The sequence below is a fragment of the Thamnophis sirtalis genome, unplaced genomic scaffold (assembly GCF_051295495.1).
Source record: "Thamnophis sirtalis isolate CommonGarterSnake01/CBP01778 unplaced genomic scaffold, rThaSir2_p1.2 scaffold_13, whole genome shotgun sequence".
In the NCBI taxonomy this organism is placed as follows: Eukaryota; Metazoa; Chordata; class Lepidosauria; order Squamata; family Natricidae; genus Thamnophis; species Thamnophis sirtalis.
This window is the reverse complement of record NW_028261393.1, coordinates 49,307,695-49,327,542: the sequence shown is the minus strand read 5'-3', so window position 1 is coordinate 49,327,542 and position 19,848 is coordinate 49,307,695. Positions and strand designations below refer to the sequence as shown.

Here is a 19,848-nt window from a genome sequence, read left to right as displayed (position 1 = left end):
TGTTGCTGAAGTCATATTTTCTGCATTCCAGGCATTTTACCATTCTGTTGCTGAAGTCATATTTTCTGCAGTCAAGTTTGTAGTGGTTTACCTTAAGTTTGTATCTATTTTGTGCTTGTGTATTGTTGTGGTCAAAGTTGAAGTAGTCATTGACAGGTAGGACAGTGTAGCAGATTATTTTATGTACTACACTTAGGTCGGATCGAAGGCGGCGTAGTTCTAAGTTGTCTAAACCCAAAATTTCAAGTCTGGTGGCATAAGTTATTCTGTTGCGAGCAGAGGAGCGGAGGACTCTTCTCCTGAAGTATCTCTGGATTTTGAATAGTGCCATATTTGCAGTGAATATCCTTGCCCTTAGGGAGAAACCCCGGTTTTTAACAAGCGGTCTTTAGTTTAAGCCAAAGTAGTGCAGTTTATTTAAACATCTCCAAACTGTCTTCTCCTCTTCTGAAACTGCAGGCAAGCCCTCAAGCACTTCTATCCAATTATGAAGGTGTTCGACTTGACGTTTCCAGCATTTTAATTGTTCTTTTTGAGGTAACCACCTCCCTGTCACATTATAAAAAGCTCCTTCTTGATTTCAACAGCAAAGCCTTTTAATATTTCTCCATAGCAAAATATTTTTTCAGTCACAACAAAGTTACAACTTTTGAATGGTCCAGGAGGGCAGGTGGTCTGAGGAACTCTGAGGTGCTGTGATATCCTTCCAGGGGGTCAAAATATTTTAATATTTGTTTTAATTTGTAATATAGTACATATCAATAAATGTGTTTATGGTTCATATAGGTCTGCATTTATTGCAAAATATCCAGTTTCATCATGAATTCCCCTAAAAAAAAAAGATTTCAAGGCGATGGGAGTTTATTAAAGCCTTTCCTCTTCCTTCCCAACTTCTGTAATGACGCCCCTCAAATGCCTGCCTCCCTTCTCCAGCTGACTTCCGCCAGGTTTGCCTTTCTGGCGCCTTATCTTCACAGGCGCTTCCGGGTCCCCCTTGCCTAGCCTTGAGGTGAGGGCAGCGGCTCAATGTGGCGGCTTCGGAGGCTCCGAAGAGCGCGCGTGCGCACAGGGGGGGGGAACGGAGTGTGTTTGTTTGAGTGCGCTCCCGCGCCTGCGCCCTGGCGGCCACTCCCGCAGCCCTGGGCAGACAGGGAGGATGCTTGAACTTTTCGCCGCCTCGTTCCCGGCTGGTCGGCGCATGTGCAGAAGCGCTTCCCGAGCGCCCTGACAGCCGGGGCGGGCGAGCCGGGAGCAAGGCGGCCAGCAAAAGAGAAGGCGCCGGGCCGGCATGGAGGGCCAGGGGACCGGAGGGGAAGACCCGCCGGGGAAAGGTACCCCGAGGCGGGGTGGCAGCGGTGGGGGACGTCCCTCGGAGGAGGAGAGTAAGAATAAACCCAAGCTGGTAAGTGCAGAAGGCAGGGTAGCCTCGCTTGCGGGTTCAGACGTTATATGAGAAGTGGGTCAAGTCTGCCCAGTTGCCCCTTTGCAAGATTTGGCTAGTCCTTCAGCGCTTCTCGGGTTGCATGGTCCCAGGGAGATCCTGGCTAAGCCACCCCGGGTTTCCAGGTTGCAAGGAGCAAGCAGGGCTTCCTGGTTGTGTGAACCCAGGAAAACCATGACAGAAGCCACTAAGGCTTCCCTTGGTGCATAATCCAAGGGAAATCCTGTTAAACCAACCTGAATATTCTGGTTGCATGTAGCAACCAGGGCTTCCTGGTTGTGTGAACCCCAGAAAACCGTGTTAGAAGAAACAAAGTCTTCCCTTGATGCATAATCCAAGGGAAGTCTTGGTGAGCCAACCTGTTGCATGAAGCGACCAAAACTTCCTGGTTGGGTGAAACCCAGGAAATTGTGGTGGAAGCCAGAAAGGCTCTGAAAGGATGCTTGAATCAGGCCTGCTGTTGCTTCCGATAAATTGGGGCTAAACAAAGCAGGTTTTGGTTTCTCATTGCGGGTGGGATAACTGTGGCTTGCTAATCAGCCTTCTGCTTTTTGTAGGATCCAGCCTGACCTTGGTAGACCAAAAATCTCTTTGAGTTTGCTAATCTGTGTATTGGGCCTCTCTGAGTAGTTAAAGGTTCTCTGTTGGGTTGTGCCTGAATGATAGAATTATACAATTTCATTTATTTTATTTTATTTTATTTAGTTTGTTAAACATGTAAAAGATAGCAGGCATAAATATAAACATAGACACGAATACAGGAAATGGGTACAAATAAATGGAGACAGTAGGACTGGGATAGTAGACACGCTGGTGCACTTAAACATGCTCATTACAGACTTCTTAGGAATGGTGGTGAGATCAACAGTAGTCAGTCTTAGGTTAAAATTATGGGGGTTTGGGGATGTGACTAAAACATGGTTTAGTTACAGTTGATTGGTTATCACTAACTTGGTCTTCTGTCCTGTGTTATTCATCCAACAGTCTTCCCAACCTCTGATTCTCCAGAAAAATTGAGTTTAAACGTTGGTAATTCCTAGCTCTTTTTGGCTGATTCAGTTAGAGGGGTGTATTGGGGGGTGGGGCAGGCAGGTTTCACTGATGTCACTTGTGTGTTTTACAGAGAAGTCTGTCTTGTCCCATGGCCTGGTGTTTGTGTCTTCTGGAAGAGATTTCTTCACTCTATAGTGTTCTCCAGATGTGTTCACTTGGCACTGCCTCTTAGCCAGTTACAGTGAATGATGACACACACATCGTATGGGGATGAAATTATGTAATTGCATCACGAGGGCTTGTACATAGGTTACATGTTGATGTGGTCACATGTGTCATTTACTTCCTCCTTCTCAGTAGATACAAGTGCCCTCAGCTGGTATTCCCCAGCCCTTGTGGCCTTCAGCATCCATCCTTCCTGGTCTACAAAAATAGAGAGATTGAAGTCCCAACAAATCTGGTGGACATCAGGTTGATGACGGCTACTGTAGAAGTGGCCTTCAACAACTGGTGAACAGAAGCAGCGTTGGTAGATGGAACTTTCCATAGTGTTGTTGATCAAGCTTTTATTTGTACTTTACACAAAAGCTGGTGATAACGAAGTTTATTAAAAGGTGTAGCTGCTGGGCATGCTTCAAAAATTAAGGTTGTCCAAAAGGGGAGAAAAAGAGTCTTAGATAAGATGTTTTAAACATACCCGTGCTTTGGGAAAGTGATTGCTACTTCTTCCACTAGTTTTGACCTTTCAGAGAAACTGTAATTCAATTTGTTTTATTATTTCAGTAATATCTAAAGGGCAACATATTCTAGGTTGGGTACACTAACTCAAGCATATTGGTTGTCTGGAAAGATAGAAGATCTTCTGGTCACATGTCCAGATGAAGTAAGGCTGGACAGTTTCAGTCCAATTGTCAACCTACTGTTTTCAGCAAGAACGTAAGAGTGTTTTAGTTTTAGAAATCTGGCATCTGGAAAGCTGTGCCCAGCCCATTCTCACTCTTGCACACGTCTGACTTAATAGTTGCACAGGAGATATTTACTGGTGTGATCTCAGAATAACAAAGTGATACCTGGGTTTTCCACCCCCATTACTGTTAAGGGAGACATGTACTGTTTGACCACACTAAGAAGACCAAAGGACAGACAGATTATGACTTCGACATATATATTTTTTTTTAAAAAAATGTTTATCTCTAAAGAACTCTTGAGTAGAGTTGGCAATTTTTCAAGGTATGACCTCAGCAGGCAGCACTATGATAAACAGAAGTTAGAGGCCAAACAATTTGGTTGTCTAGCATTTTCAGACTTAATAAAACTTTCCTGGTCCATTTCTGTATTCCCCTTCCTCTCCCCCCCCCCCCCACACCCTTATAGTAAAGATCCAAGAATAAACTTCTGTCTGGAAAAGGTTAGGTGTAAAAATCCTCTTTGAATATTTTCTGTGTTGCCAGTGATTGAGTGAAGTAATAGCAGGGCAATTAAGTCAGTTTTTAGAAGAAGGTTTGAGGTTTCATCATAAGTGAGATCCTTAGGGAAAAAGGAGGTGAAAATGAAATTCCTAGTCAATAATAGCAAGCTGAACTTTTGAGTATTTGTATACCTTACCTTAAGCTACAAATGTAACAACAGCAATTCACAATGTTTCAACTAAAGTTAAAACTTAATTTTCCCAACAAGCAACTTGTAATTAAAGCAGCAAAGTAGGTTAAATTACAGGCTATTAAATGCCATGAAAATTCTAATGACTAAGATGCCTGTGTGATATTGTGAACAGCAGGAAATTGTGGGTCCTGACTTCAGCTCTTGAACAGAACGCAAGATTTTTTTTTAAAAAAAACTTAATTAAATGAATGGATAAGTTCATTGATAAATATATGATACCCCTTTTATCTGCAATTTTGTTACACCTGGGTTCAGGCCTATGGCTTTGTCACTACATTGAATATATGTTGGGGAACAATTTTAAAAAAGACCCCAAAGACTAAATGAAGTAAATGATAATCTCTCATCCCTGAATACACTTTATACTTCTGTCATTTACAGAATGAAGGGTGCTTTAATTATATACAAGTAGCCTATAATCCGGCAGGAATTATCGGCTACTAAGGCATTGCCCGGGGAATTTATTTATAGGGGAGAAATGTCCAGATCAAACTTAATTTCCAATGTTGGATTTTCCCACTTACCAGAGGGAACCCCCTTGTGGAGTACTGTGAAGCCGTCACCATGGCAACACCACTGTGCTGCACATTAGAAGCCATTTCATGGCAGTACAGTAGAAGCAGGGGTGGGTTTCAACCGGTTCGCGGCGGTCCCCGCGAACCGGTTGGTCGGCAAACCCGGAAGTAAGTAACTTCCGGGAACGGCGAAGGGCCCACCCATCCGCCCGCACTCCTTACCGGTCTTTGAAGTCTTCTGTGCTTCCACGCAGGCACATGGCACATACAGAGCCTGCGTGATTCTCCGCGAGCAGCTGGAAGGCACATACAGCACCTGTGCGATTCTCTGCGAGCAGCTGGAGCATCGCGCAGGCGCTAAGACGCATGCGTGAACTGCGCGCGTGCACGAGGATGCCGCCGGCCCCGTAGAAGCCATTTAAAGTCACATCCGGCTGTATTTTAACAGAGCACACATCCTGAGGGGCTTTAGGGGTGTCTTACCCCCCACAGTATTTGTTTCCAGAGAGTAAGTCATCTCTGTACCAAGTTTGGTTGCAATTGCTTGAGGCGTTCCAGAGTTATGCTGGAACATACATGCACACATAGACACTGAGAGAGACGTTTTTATAAATATAGATATTGGGCTGCAGAAAAAATGGTTTCATGGTGCTGTATAATTTTAATTCTGAATAGGAATGTGCAAGGTACTTGTTTCAGAATATGGAATATTGGTGTCTTGGAAGTGTTGATCCTTTTTGTTTTTGGCTAAATCTAGATAGTCCTTGACTTACTACCATTTAAAGTTACGACAGCACTGAAAAAAGTGACTTATGACCATTTTTCATACTTAAGGCCACTGCGGATTTCGCACGGTCATGTGACCAAACTTTGCATGCTTGGCTCATATTTATGACGGTTGCAGTGTCTGGGGTCACGTCATCCCTTTTGCGACTTTTTGACGAGCAAAATCAATAGGGGAGCTGAATTGACTTAACAACCATGTTACTAAATTACCAACTGTAATGATTCATTGCAAGGTAAAGGTTCCCCTCACACATATGTGCTAGTCGTTCCTGACTCTAGTGGGTGGTGCTCATCTCCGTTTCAAAGCTGAAGAGCCAGCACTGTCTGAAGACGTCTCCATGGTCATGTGACAGGCATGACTAAACGCCGAAGGTGCACGAAACGCTGTTACTTTCCCACCAAAGGTGGTTCCTATTTTTCTACTTGCATTTTTACATCTTTTCGAACTGCTAGGTTGGCAGAAGCTGGGACAAGTAAAGGAAGCTCACTCCATTACGCGGCACTGGGGATTCGAACTGCCGAACTGCCGACCTTTCTGATCAACAAGCTCAGCATCTTAGCCACTGAGCCACCGTGCCTCTGAGGAATTACTCTTAGTGGTTCCTTAATTAGCCTATTGTTTACTATTATCTTGTTTTTCTGAGTTGGTAGTTCTTTGGGATATTGTTTGCTTCTTGATTGTTGGCCTAGTGTTAATCTTGGTGTTACTCTCTGCTGATATGAGCGTTGGTTGTTGGTGTGGGGAGGCTTTTGATCTTTTTATTTCCTTTTTGGCTTTTTGATTTTTCTCTTTTGAACAGCATGTAGTCGTTGTTTATCTCTATGTACCTGTTGTGCCTGTTGATGACTGTTTTTTCTGAGGCTGTAAGTTTTGAGGAATAAGCTCTGTTTTATATCTACAGATGCTATATAGTAACATAGGTAACACAGCAGTTTCAGTATCCAAGAGGGCTGTGAAAGCCTGAGACCAAAATTCCTATTGGTTGAAAAGCAGAGCACACCCAATGAAAAACCTTCTTTCTCACAGCTTGCAAGGATCACATGTGATATTTAGAGCCAGATATACTTCCTTAAATTAGCCTGTTCAGGGCCTCTTTTAGTAATGTATTTCAATTGTATTTTATTTGTTGTGTTTCTATGGCTATCAGCTTTGATTGCAGTTTAGGGATGGAAGAGCTAATTGTAAACAAAACAGATATTACAGGATGCACGGAAGGAATGATTCAGTCTCAGGAAAAGGGGTGGTGTTGAGTGGCAAGACTAAAGGGGAGGGATTTGTACACCTAGGTTAGGGCTCGGCAACCTGTGGCTCTGGAGCCGCATGTGGCTCTTTCATCCCTCTGCTGCGGCTCCTGCTTGCCAGCTGGCTCCATACTTCCGACCGTACTTCCGATCAGCTCCAGAATTGAACAGGGGGCTTCCGGTTAGGACCTTTGTGCCTCTTTGAGTGTTTAAGGTTGTCAATCCCTGACCTAGGTCCTGGATTGACAGATCCTATTTTGATTCTATTTTGTGAACAATCTTTAGATTCTTGGCTGTGGTCTTGGATGACACTTTTTTTTAAAGAGCATCTGTGATTCAGTGCTATTAATGGGGAGGTTTTGTATGTAAGGTGATACAAACTCTTAGGATACAAAAAGATGGGCAAGATTGAGAATTACACACATTTCACTAACATATATTTAATGCTAATCTGGCGGTAACTACAAAACCTAGTAAACTGCAAGAGGAATTTTCCACCCTTATTTACAGTGAGGTTTCCTGGACTACGTTGTTCTTTATGAGATAAGCTACTAACTTATTCATGTTTTCTCTCGTTTGATTTTTTTTTAAAATCTAGGTCTAATCTTCTTTCTATCCCTTTACAATCTCCCCGCAATCATTTACACAAAGCTACTTATATCCACATTTGAACTGTAGAAAGTTAGCACCCCACCCCTCTCCTAGAAGTAGGAAATATTAAAAAGGCAGAATATTATATTTCCCTAAGGGGAAAAATATATTCTTGGAGACCGAGAGCAGCCTCCACCTTTCTTAATAGCCCTCAGCAGACGTCAGCACTTAAGAGATAGATAGCTCTATTCATAGGCAAAAAATCCCTGCAACAAGGTCTGAGCAAAGGTAGGGATAGCCCTCAGTCACAATAGGAATTGCCCAACAAGCTCCTTCATTGCATTAGCCCAAACCTCAAGCAAATGTAGCTCAGACAAACTCCTAGGATTTGTACATAGACCCATGGGAGTCTGACAACAGCCAATAGAATACATGTTCTTGCACAGGAATAGGAAGCTCAACTGCAAAGCCCAAGAGGAGGTATAAATATCCCCCACGCTCAACTCCATGTGTTTCTGCTTCAGCATTATGCCATCTTTCCAATCAGCCACCATGTTTCCAGTGTCTTCCTCCTGGTTTGGAACTGAACCAGATGGATATTTCTCCCAACAGAATTAAATCAGAACAGGAAGGCAGGGTATGTTAAAGAGTTTCTTAAGGAGGCCCATCTAGTGGAATTAAGAAGAAGGACTGTCTCTTTGGTGGCCCCATCCCTGTGGAACATCATTCCTGCGGAAATAAGATTGGTCCCCACTTTGATACTTTTGAAAGGCCCTGAAGACATGGTTTTGCCAACATGGCCTGGGGCCTCCTGAGTGATAGAGAGCCATCATCATATGGTCAGTTTGACTGTCATCACCTGGGTGATGCAAGCTTATTAGCTTTTATATTGGGTTTTATCTTTATGAGATAAAGTTACCATGAGCGAGTTGGGCGGCCATATAAATTTTCTTAATAAATAAATGAACACTTGAGTTTGGCATCTGTCCATTCTTTGTGTTAGGTCAGGGGTCGGCAACCTTAAAACACTCAAAGAGCCACAAAGGTTCTAACCGGAAGCTCCTCATTCAGTTCTTGAGTTGACCAGAAATCCGGTTTCTCCACCAGAGAAGAAAGGAGAAGGAGAGAGGAAGGGGAAGTAGAGAAGAGAATGATAACAGAGGGAAGAAAGGAGGTAGGGGGGTGGGAGAAGAGAGGAAGAAGAAAGTGATGGATAAGGTACAAATATGGTGTATGGAGAGCAAAAGAGCCAATAATTGTTTTTGGGAGATGGTAAGACAAATTGTTGTAAACTTTTAATAATATAATATGATGTTGGTTATATAATAGTATACATGTGGTTATATGTTATGAAAATGAGTGTTTGTGTGTGTGTGTGTGTGTGTGTGTGTCCTTTTTCCTCTACATGTCGTAACCGAAAGTCTCCTTCTGGTGTGTCCTGCTTCTCCTCCCTCCCAACCAGAAACTCCTCTCAAAACTGTGGTGGCGACTGACGATAGGGAGCAGAAGCACAGGGATGAAAGAGCCACATGTGGCTCCGGAGCCGCAGTTGGCTCACCCCTGTGTTAGGCAATGAGCCTTGGTGATTCATCTCAAGCTTCCCTTCCCAGATGCTGTGGGAGAATATTATGCCAGAAATAAAAAAAACTCAGTAGTATATTCTTTTTTTTTACTGCTTTCTTCATTATTTATTATCCTTTTAAACTTCCCAGTAATTTCATTCCTCCTGCCCTACATATTTCAATGGACGGTGTAAAATATAACATAAAATTGTAATGGGAAAATAAACAATAATGCAGAATAGTTCTATAACCTAGATAAAATCCACAGGAATAAGAAATGCAGGACGTAACAACAATAGAACCATCAGCCGAATAAACAATGGCGTGTTCACAATTACTGCTGGGTGTAGTTTGGTAATTTGCCATATTTTTGATCAGCATAAAGGTAATCCTCTACTTTCAGCTATTCACTGCTAGGGAAACATAGGACTGTGGGCTTGATTGGGAAATTAGGGAGGAACCCCCTCCCCCAATATCTTGGAAAAAAGCAGCAGCACAATGTTCACAAGACACTCCCAAGAAAGTTTCATGTATGCCGTCACCAAAAGTCAAACTCACCTTGAAAGCATCTTTGTTTTTTTGGGGAGTGAGCATTGAGAAACGGAGCAGCTAAATCCTGTTGACTGACAAAGCATTGTTTGTTCAAAACCACGTCAGAAGCATCACAAAAGAAGGCAGAACTATGGGACATAACATTTAAAATGTAAATTACAAGATGAAAATACGTACAAGTTAAAGAGAGGGCTCCTTGATGCTCTCTGAGCCTGCCGGTTTTCTTGCAGGCATTTCATTACCCAAATTAGGTAACTTCACCAGCACTGTGGATGTTACATAGTTTGGGTAATGAAATTTCTCCAGGAAAATAAGCAAGCTCAGAGAGCATCCAGAACCCCATAGTTGTTGTTCTCCTCCAAATACAATGCTGTGCAAGAAACTACTTGGCAAGGAGTCTCTAAGAGTCAACAAATCTTCACGCTAATTAAGCGAACTAATTGTCTCCTGCAAACTCCACTCCCCTTTCGCTCTTCTTTTATTCCCTATGGGACGGGCCATTCACCATCCACCTGTGGCCTTACTCCCATGTCGACCCCTGTTCTTTAGCTGTTCCCTTAGTCTGGCAACTCTGCGCATGTGCACAGTGGGAACAGGCTCCAGATATTTTTCTGCCTCATTGATGTCTGACTCCGACAGGAGCTGATAACTGGCATATGGCTCTGGCCCCCTCTCTGCCTCTGACACAGAGCCCTCATCAGAGGCTTCCCCAGACTCCAGGACTGGCCCATGTTCCTCTCCTACCTCCTCACTGTCCGAATCTGCTTCCAGCTCCTCTGGATGCTGGCGGGTCACAACACAAGATTTTGAAAAACTGGTTTTCCAAGAGTTGGATGTTAGAGTTCTACTAACTGAATTCATTTCAGTTTATAAATGCAAGAAATATGCTTCAAGAGAAAGTTTGTCTTATTTATTTTTGGCCATGTAACTGAAGAAGTTGTCTTGGCAACTGCCTTGCACATAATTCAGTGGGGTGGTAATTCAATAAACTAATTTTCTAAGTTTGGCAATCCTTTAACCTGTCACTTTGCAGAGATACAGCTCAGATATGAGTGGGCAGCTATTTCTTGCTTCCTTCTTCCTCCACTCGTTTCCACAAGGATAGCACAAATCTTAAGGCACAACTATCATCTTGGGAAGAGACACAAAATGACCACACAACTCCAGTTCTACCAATTATTTTGGAACAAAAAAGCAGCTATTAGCACCTTCTTTTTTAAAAAAAGAAAATGACGGGCCTACTATCTCTCTCCAAAATAATTGGACACTTTTTGGAACATACATCCCAATTTAATTTTGTAATGTCCAGAACTTACTATCTTCACAGTCATCTTCTGTGCTTACAGTTGAGTAATTTGTTGTTAAGCTAGTTGTAATGCTAGCTTTTTTGTCTCCAACTTTAATAATTCTTTTCTGCAGCAGTTCTTGAGCCAGTATATGATGACAGTATAAATCAGTCTCCCTATAGGTCACCATGATTTGGTTTAAAAAGAAAAAAAAATAGTACGTATTGCCATACACGAGTTCTTTAAAGCAAGCTTTTTTTTTTTTTGTTCTTTCTCCAGGATCTATTTTTTTCAACAATTCTAGAATAGAGGTCCCAAAATTGAATTTTCTTGTTTTTTTTTTTCCTTTTGAAGACATTTCACTTCTCACCCAAGAAGCTTCTTCAGTTCTGATCGGATGGTGGGAAATGGAATAACTTATATTCCTTGCAGACAGCTGGACATTTGCATTCTTTTTAGAGGGTCGTTGAAGCACTTGGAGGCTTATCTGTGAACTCGGGGTCACCTGAGTAGTGCTCCTTATAACTGAGGACATAGATAAACCTCTAAGTGTTTCAATGACCCTCTCAAAGGATGCAAATGACCAGCTGTCTGCAAGGAATACACCATATTTTTCAGACTGTAAGACGCACCGGAGTATAAGACTTTCCCAGCAGAGGAATTAAAGCAATGTGCTTGTAATACATGCCTTGAATTCCACTGGGCTGACTCTGGTATGACAATGTCCCCAAGGAAAACATCTAAAGGATTATTAGTCATAGTTTTATTGCTTGGATGCTGCTTTATATGGCCTCCTTTAAATATTCTTTATCATGGTTTGGAATTTGTTTTTAATGTATGCATATGTCTCCAGATTTCAGTTTTCAGCTTGATAAATATCCTGTGGCAAATAGGTATATAGGGTGAGTATGAAAGTTTTTAAGTAAGCTGCTCATAATTAATTTTGTTGATTTAGAACAGTGGTCATCAACTGGTGGTCCGTGAGAAAATATTGGTGGTCCATAGAAAAATTATTTGCATTTTTTATATTGCACTAAATCAGGTGTGCTCAAACTATGGCCTCTGGGCCAGGTACATGCATGGACACTTGTGTTGCTGCTGAGAGTCTTTCCCTTCGTTGTCTTTTTCTGTGGGTCAGAAGGGGATAGAAATTCAGACTTGGGGTCTGTTTCAGTCTCCTGGTGTGGGGCTCTGAGCGAAGGCTGGAGGGAAGTGCTGTTTGTGGCGAAGAGCCAGAGGGCCTCGTTCCAGTGGGACTGCATCATGGCCTGGAACTGGCTGACCATCTCAGCCCGCTGAGCCTCCAAGTGGCAGTACCTGGCCTTGCACTATCGTAGGGCTTCCCTCTGCTTGGAAAGTCTATGCTTGTAGTCCTCAGTGAGATGCTTCTGCCGAGCCTCATTCTCGGTCAGATCCAATTTGCACTGAGCCAGCTGTTTTGCAAACTCTTTCTCATGGTGGCTGCTTAGCTCCAACAACTGTTTCCTATTGGGACCATAAGGAGCCCGGGAGGGTGGGCGAGGAGTGACTGGGAGGGGAGGGGCAAGTAGAGGCTGGCAAGATGCCTCTCGACATGAGTGACATCAAGTTGACCACCTAGCCATGCCCACCCAGCCAGTCATTAGGCAGATCATATCATTGGTCTGAGGGATTTACAATCATGAATTTAGTGGTCCCTGAGGACCAAAAGATTGGGGACCCCTGATTTAAAACATACACCATTTCCCTTATGCTCCTCTTTTTCTCAACACATTAGTGGCGTTATTTCTGAACATACTTATAGAATTATAGAGTAATTGAAGGTTTCATGCTGGAAATACATTGTAATGTCACTCACATTGGCAGTATGGCATCACAGATAAGGTTGAAGTGAGAGAAACCACTTTTACCTTCAGAGCTTTTATGGATATTGCACAATTAAGCGCTTTCTAATTCCATAGAACGGTTGACTGAAGCAGGGCTAGGCAGCGTATTTACACATTCATTGGTGCTTGTTATTGAGCTCTGTGCTTCTGACAGACGTTCATTTCATTTTCTTGTTTTGATGTGCAAACATTTTGGAACGAAAAATATTGATTTGCGAAATCAGCTTTGGTTGTGTTGTTCATAAACAGAGGAGTAGACACACCTCTGTTTACACCTGTGTAGTTGAATCATCAACCTAGAACTAAGGAGAAATTTCCCTGACAGTGAGCACAATTAATCAGTGGAACAACTTGCCTCCAGAAGTTGTAAATGCTCCAACACTGGAAGTTTTTAAGAAGAGGTTGGGTAACCATTTGTCTGAAATGCTACAGGGGGTTGGACTAGAAGACCTCCAAGCTCCCTTCCACATCTCTTCCCTTCCCTTCCATTCCCTCCCCTCCCCTGTTCTGTTCTGTTCTGTTATTTTTATGCTCTATGAATTAATCTCAAAAACAGCATGGGACATGATCTGTACCAAAAATCTGTACCTCCTCAGGGTGCCGTCGGCTAGCGACGCCCAGGGGGAGAGCCTTCTCTGTGGGAGCGCCTTCCCTCTGGAATGAGCTGCCCCCGGAGCTTCGTATAATCCCTGACCTCCGGTCCTTCTGACGCACCCTAAAAAGTTGGCTTTTCCAGCAAGCCAGCCTGGCCTGAACAAAACAAAATAAATTATTGATTATTGTTAATTTTAATTGATTTTTAAAAAAATGTTATTGTGAATCTTAATTGGGTTTGCTTTTTGGATATTCTATCTATTTTTTTTTAAACTTTTGTAATATGTGTTTTTTTTAATGTTGTACGCTGCCCTGAGTCCTTGGGAAAAGAGCAGCATATCAATCCAATAAACCAAACCAAACCAAACCAAGATGTTATTTAGGGATTCATTTATTAGTTTTTAGGCTGAATGTTCAGACCAGTTTGCGTTTTAAAACAGGGCAAAAAAAGGGAGGATATATACGAATACAGAAAATTAAGATCACGTTAGTGATCTTGAAATGTCTAGCTAAATTTGTCTCTCAAAAGCAAGTGTTAGTGACTCACGTATTAAGATGACTTGAGTCTGGCAAACTGCACAGAGACTTTAAAGCTAATAAACAAAAATGGAAAGAGAATGTGTTGATCTGAGCAACATATTGAATAAACAAATAGGACATTGAAGGATGTTTCGAGGCCCCATAAATGCTGTTTCACTGAACAGTGCTGTAGTTCATCGTGACTGTGATGCGAGGGTTGGAGATATTTTATTCTAAATTATGGAATTTCTGACATGTGGAATCTCTGCTGTTCTGATAAGATTGAGAAACTAAAGGAACAAGGGAAGTGAAACTGGCACCCACCTAAAATAGGGGAAAGTTTGACGAATTACACAATAGTAAAGTAAGTCTGCTTTTCATGATTCCACAATGTCCCCCCCCCCACCTTTTATTTCCCTCTTTCTCTCATAATCAGTTGAGAGATCTTACAGTTCTAACTTTCTAAAAGCAATATAGGGAATTTACCAGTAATGAACATTCTGTCCGTTTAAAAGACTTCATCAGTCATCAGTTTGTCTTGCATATAAAGCATAATCGTGACTCAACATTGTGCAATAGCCGAGAGTTAGTCTGTAACATCTTCTTTTTCCTCTCTGTGTCTTTCAGGGAGATTTGTTTATAAATAAAATAGTTTCATTTCACCAGATTCTTACCTTGTTTGCAATGCAGAAGCCAATAATTGTAACCAGCAATAAATTGTAGCCAACAGTAAGTAAATTGTTGTAGCCATTTGCTAAATAAAGTTGGATTGGTTTGGTACTTATTTGGTGAACAGGGCATTACTTTAATATTTGGGGAAAACAGCATTATACAGGTTTCACTTTTAAAGAGGGTCATATACTCATTTTTAAGATCTAGCATCAGTATAAATCATATCACTAGCCATGGTCTTGTGGCCTTCAGAAACCAGGATAGATACCACTATTTCTCTGTGTACTTGGGTATGTATGTATGTGTATCTGTGTTTCCATGTATACTGCGTGGGAAAGAAGACAGTTTATTTCTGCCCCAAATTAAAACCTGCTCTATTCATGCCTCACACACCCAAATCAGTAGAAGAGATTGTTATGCGGATGGCCGTATCAGGATGTGCTAATTTATCAGATTTAACAATAAAGATAGCATAGACAAGTACTACAAACTAATCCCTCTGTTTGGAATAGAATAGAATAACAGAGTTGGAAGGGATCTGGGGGTGGGGTCTTCTAGTCCAACCCCCTGCCTAGGCAGGCTATTCTGCAGCACTTCAGACAAATGGTTTTCCAATCTCTTCTTTAAAACTTACAACTTCTGGAGGCAAGTTGTTCCACTGTTCAATTGTTGTAATTATCAGGAATTTCTCCTTAGTTCTAAGTTGCTTCTCTCCTGTCTTCCCCTCAGGTGTTTTGGAGAATAGCTTGATTCCCTCTTCTTTGTGGCAGCCCTTGAGATATTGGAAGACTGCTATCATGTCTCCCCTAGTCCTTCTTTTCTTAAGACTAGACATACCCAGTTCCTGCAACCGTTCCTCATATGTTTCCCCTAATCCTCTTGGTTGCTCTTCTCTGCAGTCTTTCTAGAGGCCACATCATTTTTACATTGTGGCCACCAAAACTGGTTGCAGTATTTCAAGTGTGGCCTCTATATACCATTATAAAGTGGTATTAACACTTCACGTGATCTTGATTCTATCCCCCTGTTTATTCAGCCTAGAACTGTGTTGGCTTTTTTGGCAGATACATCACACTGCTGGCTCCTATTTAAATGGTTGTGCACTAGGACTCCAAGATCCCTCTCACAGTTACTACTGTTGAGCAAGGTACCACCTATACTGTACCTGTGCATTTTGTTTTTCTTGCCTAAATGTAAACCGTACTTTTTTCACCATTGAATTTCATTTTGTTAGATAGTACCCAATGTTCAAGTCTGTCAAGATGAATTCAGTTGGACTTTCGAATAAACATTTCAGCAATACAGTATTATTCTTTGATTGGCTTGATATTAGTAAGAATGCATGTGACATACTGTAGATCTATATTTCCAGTGAAAATTTCTCAATATATTTTTGAAAATTTATGTGTTACAAAATGACAGTAGAATAGAAAATAGAATAGTGCAATAGAACACACAAAACTAGGGCCTTGTACTTAAGAAAGTATTAAAACAAATTAGACAGTCTCCTGTTATATATCATTCTGCTCTATAACACTAACAATTGATTTGCTTCAATGATACTCTGAAAACATAATGAATTGAGCCACAGCATAAAATACAGTCTTTGAGAGCCAGGTTCACACAACATAATAATCCATGGTTTGTTAACGATTTAACAAACTAATTAGTTGGGTTATTGCAGTATACTAACTATAAAACATGATTTAAAAATCTAAATTGATTCAGACGAGAGTTAGGCCACTGTTAAAAAGACAGCATTATGCCTTACCTTGGTACCCAATCTTGAAGTAGTATAATAAAATGTTTCATACTGAAGTTTAAAAAGCACAGACGAAATAATTCACCACCTACAGCCCTGCTGACCTCAGTGAAAGCATTAAGTGATCCAAATTTATTCCATATTTCATTGGAGATTGGTTTTATTGTGGCTGATGCTTAACTTGAGAGGCTATTGGAAAAGCAACACAAATGTGAGATGATTCTGTATAGAAATAACTTCAAGGATCCAGAGAGAGGGAGGGTAATACTGCTTGCTTATTAGGCTAAAAGAATACAAAAGTAATCATTTGGCAGGTTTTGGAATTTGATGTGTAAGCCTGCTATTTAGTTTGCTTCGTACTCAAAATTGTTTAAAATAAAATAGACCGAAGCTACTTCTTGAAATGTTTCAGCAAAACAGCAGTGAAAGTGGAAAAACATTTGAATAAATTGAACCAATATAAAGTTTAGCTTCAGTTGCCTCGGTATAAAATTGCTTTTTCTGAAGACCGTTTCCTAAGAATGAATATAGCTTTCCTATATAAGATTTGAGGCATTCAAGAGCCAGATCTACAGATAGTTCTTGACTTCTGGGGAGGTTTGTTTAGCGACCTGTTCAAGTTACGACGGCACTGCAAAAGTGACTTATGACCATTTTTCACACTTACGACCATTGCACCATCCCTGTGGCCACGTGATCAAAGTTCAGATGCTTGGCCACAGACTCATATTTATGACGGTTCCAATGTCATAGGATCACATTTTGTGACCTCCTGACAATGGGGGAAGCCAGATTGTCTTCACAACCATGTTACTAACGTAACTGCAGTGATTCACTTAACAACTGCAGTAGGTTGTAAAACGGGGCAAAGCTCACTTAACAAATGTCTCACTTAGCAACATGAATTTGGGGCTCAGTTGTTTTTTTGTAAGGCGAGGATTACCTGTATTTGAGTTTTGGTTTGGTTAATTAGCGTCTTAATCTACTTTGCAATACACAGTTGAGTTATAGATATAGAAATGAATGGAGTTGAATCTACTCTTGACAGATGGCTGGTCTGCTCTTGCATTTATATATTTATTTATCCTCCTATTCCCTTGGATGCTGCCCCAAACACTCAATCAATTCCAGGTAGGTTTGAAAAGATAGCATCAGTGGTGGGATTCTTTTTTTTTTTTACTACCAGTTCTATGGGCGTGGCTTTCTGGGCATGGCAGGGGAAGGATCAGAGGTGGTATTCAGCAGGTTCTGACCAGTTCTGGAAAACCGGTGGAAATTTTGAGTAGTTGCGACCCTACCTGGACCGGGAGGCACTTCAAATGGTCACTCATGCTCTCGTCACCTCTAGGCTTGATTACTGTAATGCGCTTTACTTGGGGCTGCCCCTGAAGAGTGTTCAGAGACTACAATTGGTCTAGAATGCGGCCGCGCGAGCGATATTGGGTGTACCTAGGTACACCCATATTACACCTATCTTCCGCGAGCTGCACTGGCTTCCCATTGGTATCCGAATGCGCTTCAAGGTGCTGGTCGTTACCTTTAAAGCCCTACATGGCTTAGGACCCGGATATCTGTGGGACCGCCTCCTGCCACATACCTCCTAATGACCCATAAGATCTCACAGGCTGGGCCTCCTCCGGGTACCATCGACTGGGCAATGCCGGTAGGCGACTACTCGGGGGATGTCTTTCTCTGTAGCTGCCCCGGCCCTGTGGAATGATCTACCCACAGAGATCCGGATCCTTCCCACTCTCTCGGCCTTCCGGAAAGCCATTAAAACCTGGCTGTTCCGGCAGGCCTGGGGCTGTTGACCCCAAAATATGGTCCAGCCCCATTCAGAACGGAGTGCATGATGTGTTGTATTTTAAATCTATCTTTCCTTTCCCTGAATCTTATTTTTCTTTTTTTGATTATTTCTCTACTGTAAGCCGCCCGGAGTCCTATGGGATTGGGCAGCATATAAATGCTATTAAACTAAACTAAACTAAACTAGTTCAGAGAACCGATAAAAATCACCTCTGACTGGCCCTGTCCCCATCTATTCTCTGCCTCCTGAGTCCCAGCTGATCGGGAGGGAATGGGGATTTTGCAGTAGCCTTCCCCTGCCACGCCCACCAAGCCATGCCTACAGAATCGGTAGTAAATAATTTTGAATCCCACCACTGGGAAAGATACTGTAAAATTTCCATTCCTTCCCCACTCCAGGGGAAGGATACTACAAAATCCCCATTTCCTCCCAATCAGCTGGGACGCAGGAGGCAGTGAACAGATGGGAGCAAGGCCAGTCAGAAGTGGTATTTACCGGTTCTCTGAATGACTCAAAATTTCCGCTACTGGTGCTCCAGAACTGGTCAGAACCTGCTGAATACCACCTCTGGATAGTATAGAAATAATAAGAAAAGCACAATAACCTCAAGCACTTAAGTAATTTTAGGTGGCTTCCAAAGCAGAGCTTAAAACAACCACATGAATGGAATAAGAAAACGGCAATGATAAATACCAAGCTAAAGGGTAGGAAACTTTCTTAAAGGCCACAACACATTATTGGGGATTAGATCATCTCAGGTCGTCCTTGAAAGAGCCGGCTTTTGAAAGCGTAAGTAATCCACAAGTGATTACTACATGTAGTAATCTAATAGCATCACATGCTAGATTGCTAAAGAATAGAAATATGTACCCCAGATGCTTAACAGAGGTTGCACGTGGTATCTTTTCCCCACAAGCATAGGTTTCTGTGCTTCTCTCTTCCTCAAAGAAAAAGAAAGAAAGAAAGAAAGAAAGAAAGAAAGAAAGAGAAAGAAAGAAAAAGAAAATTCTTAGCTTTTCATTCAACACAATGCTAGACCCTCAGTTTTAAATCCACCCATTATTCTTGGTCAATTAAGCCAAACATGACCACTAGAAGCAACGTAGGGGAATAGCTAATAATCACCAGGGTGTTTTACTTGTTTAAGGCTGTCATAGCTGAAATGCACCAAGCCATTTTTATTTGTTTGTTTATTTTATTCCCTCTTTGTAGAAGATTATTGTCGGTACTACACAATATGAGACATTCCTCACGTGAACGACAATATTACTGGGATATCAAATGAGCAAAATTGCAATTGATACCGGAGAATATATCTATATATAGCTAAAAATACCATAGTTAAAAGCTTTCCTTCTTTATTTGGAACCTCCAAGTGATGTTTATTCTTCAAGCAAAGCAAAGATTGTTACAAAATCATTACGGCAATTACTAAGAGACAAAAGTGGCCATTTGTACTACATTGTGCGCAAGGCAAAACATTTAACTGATTAAATCAGGAAAAGGAAAAATCAAGCTGCTTTCAGGAATGTTTCTCTCTAAGGCTTTCAGTAACATGGCAAAATGCCTGCAGATTGTCACAGACTGTGTGTGAGAGAGAGAGAGGGAGGGAGGGAGGGAGAGAGAGAGAGAGAGAGAGTGAGAGTGAGAGTGAGAGTGAGAGTGAGAGAGAGAGAGAGAGAGAGAGAGAGAGAGAGAGAGAGAGAGAGAGAGAGAGAGAGAGAGAGAGTCATTGTTGACTCCAGACGATTTCCTGGACTTAGTTCCTGTAGTTTTCTTGGCAAGTTTTCGGAAGTGTTTGCCATTACTTCCTCTTTAGGGCTGAGAGAGAGATTGATTGATTGGCCCAACATCGCCCAGATGGCTCCATGCCTAAGGCAGGATTAGAACTCACAGTCTCCAAGTTTCTAGTCTGGTACCTTAACCAGTATGCCAACTTGACACTCTTAGAGTTCTTCCTTACACAGAGATATTCAAAAATTTGTGTCTCCTTTGATGA

At 41.8% G+C, this 19,848-nt stretch overlaps 1 protein-coding gene across 2 annotated transcripts in view; it reads left to right on the top strand.

Annotated features, from left to right (window-relative positions):
• The first annotated feature begins 1,245 nt into the window (after nt 1-1,245).
• Nucleotides 1,246-19,848, top strand: part of DIAPH2 (diaphanous related formin 2) — a 353,946-nt gene continuing 335,343 nt past the window's right edge. For both annotated transcript variants that reach the window (XM_087727709.1, XM_087727708.1), the window contains exon 1: nt 1,246-1,402. In XM_087727709.1, the coding sequence (XP_087583835.1) occupies nt 1,289-1,402 (114 nt within the window). In that variant the 5' untranslated portion in view covers nt 1,246-1,288. The remainder of the gene's footprint in view (nt 1,403-19,848) is intronic.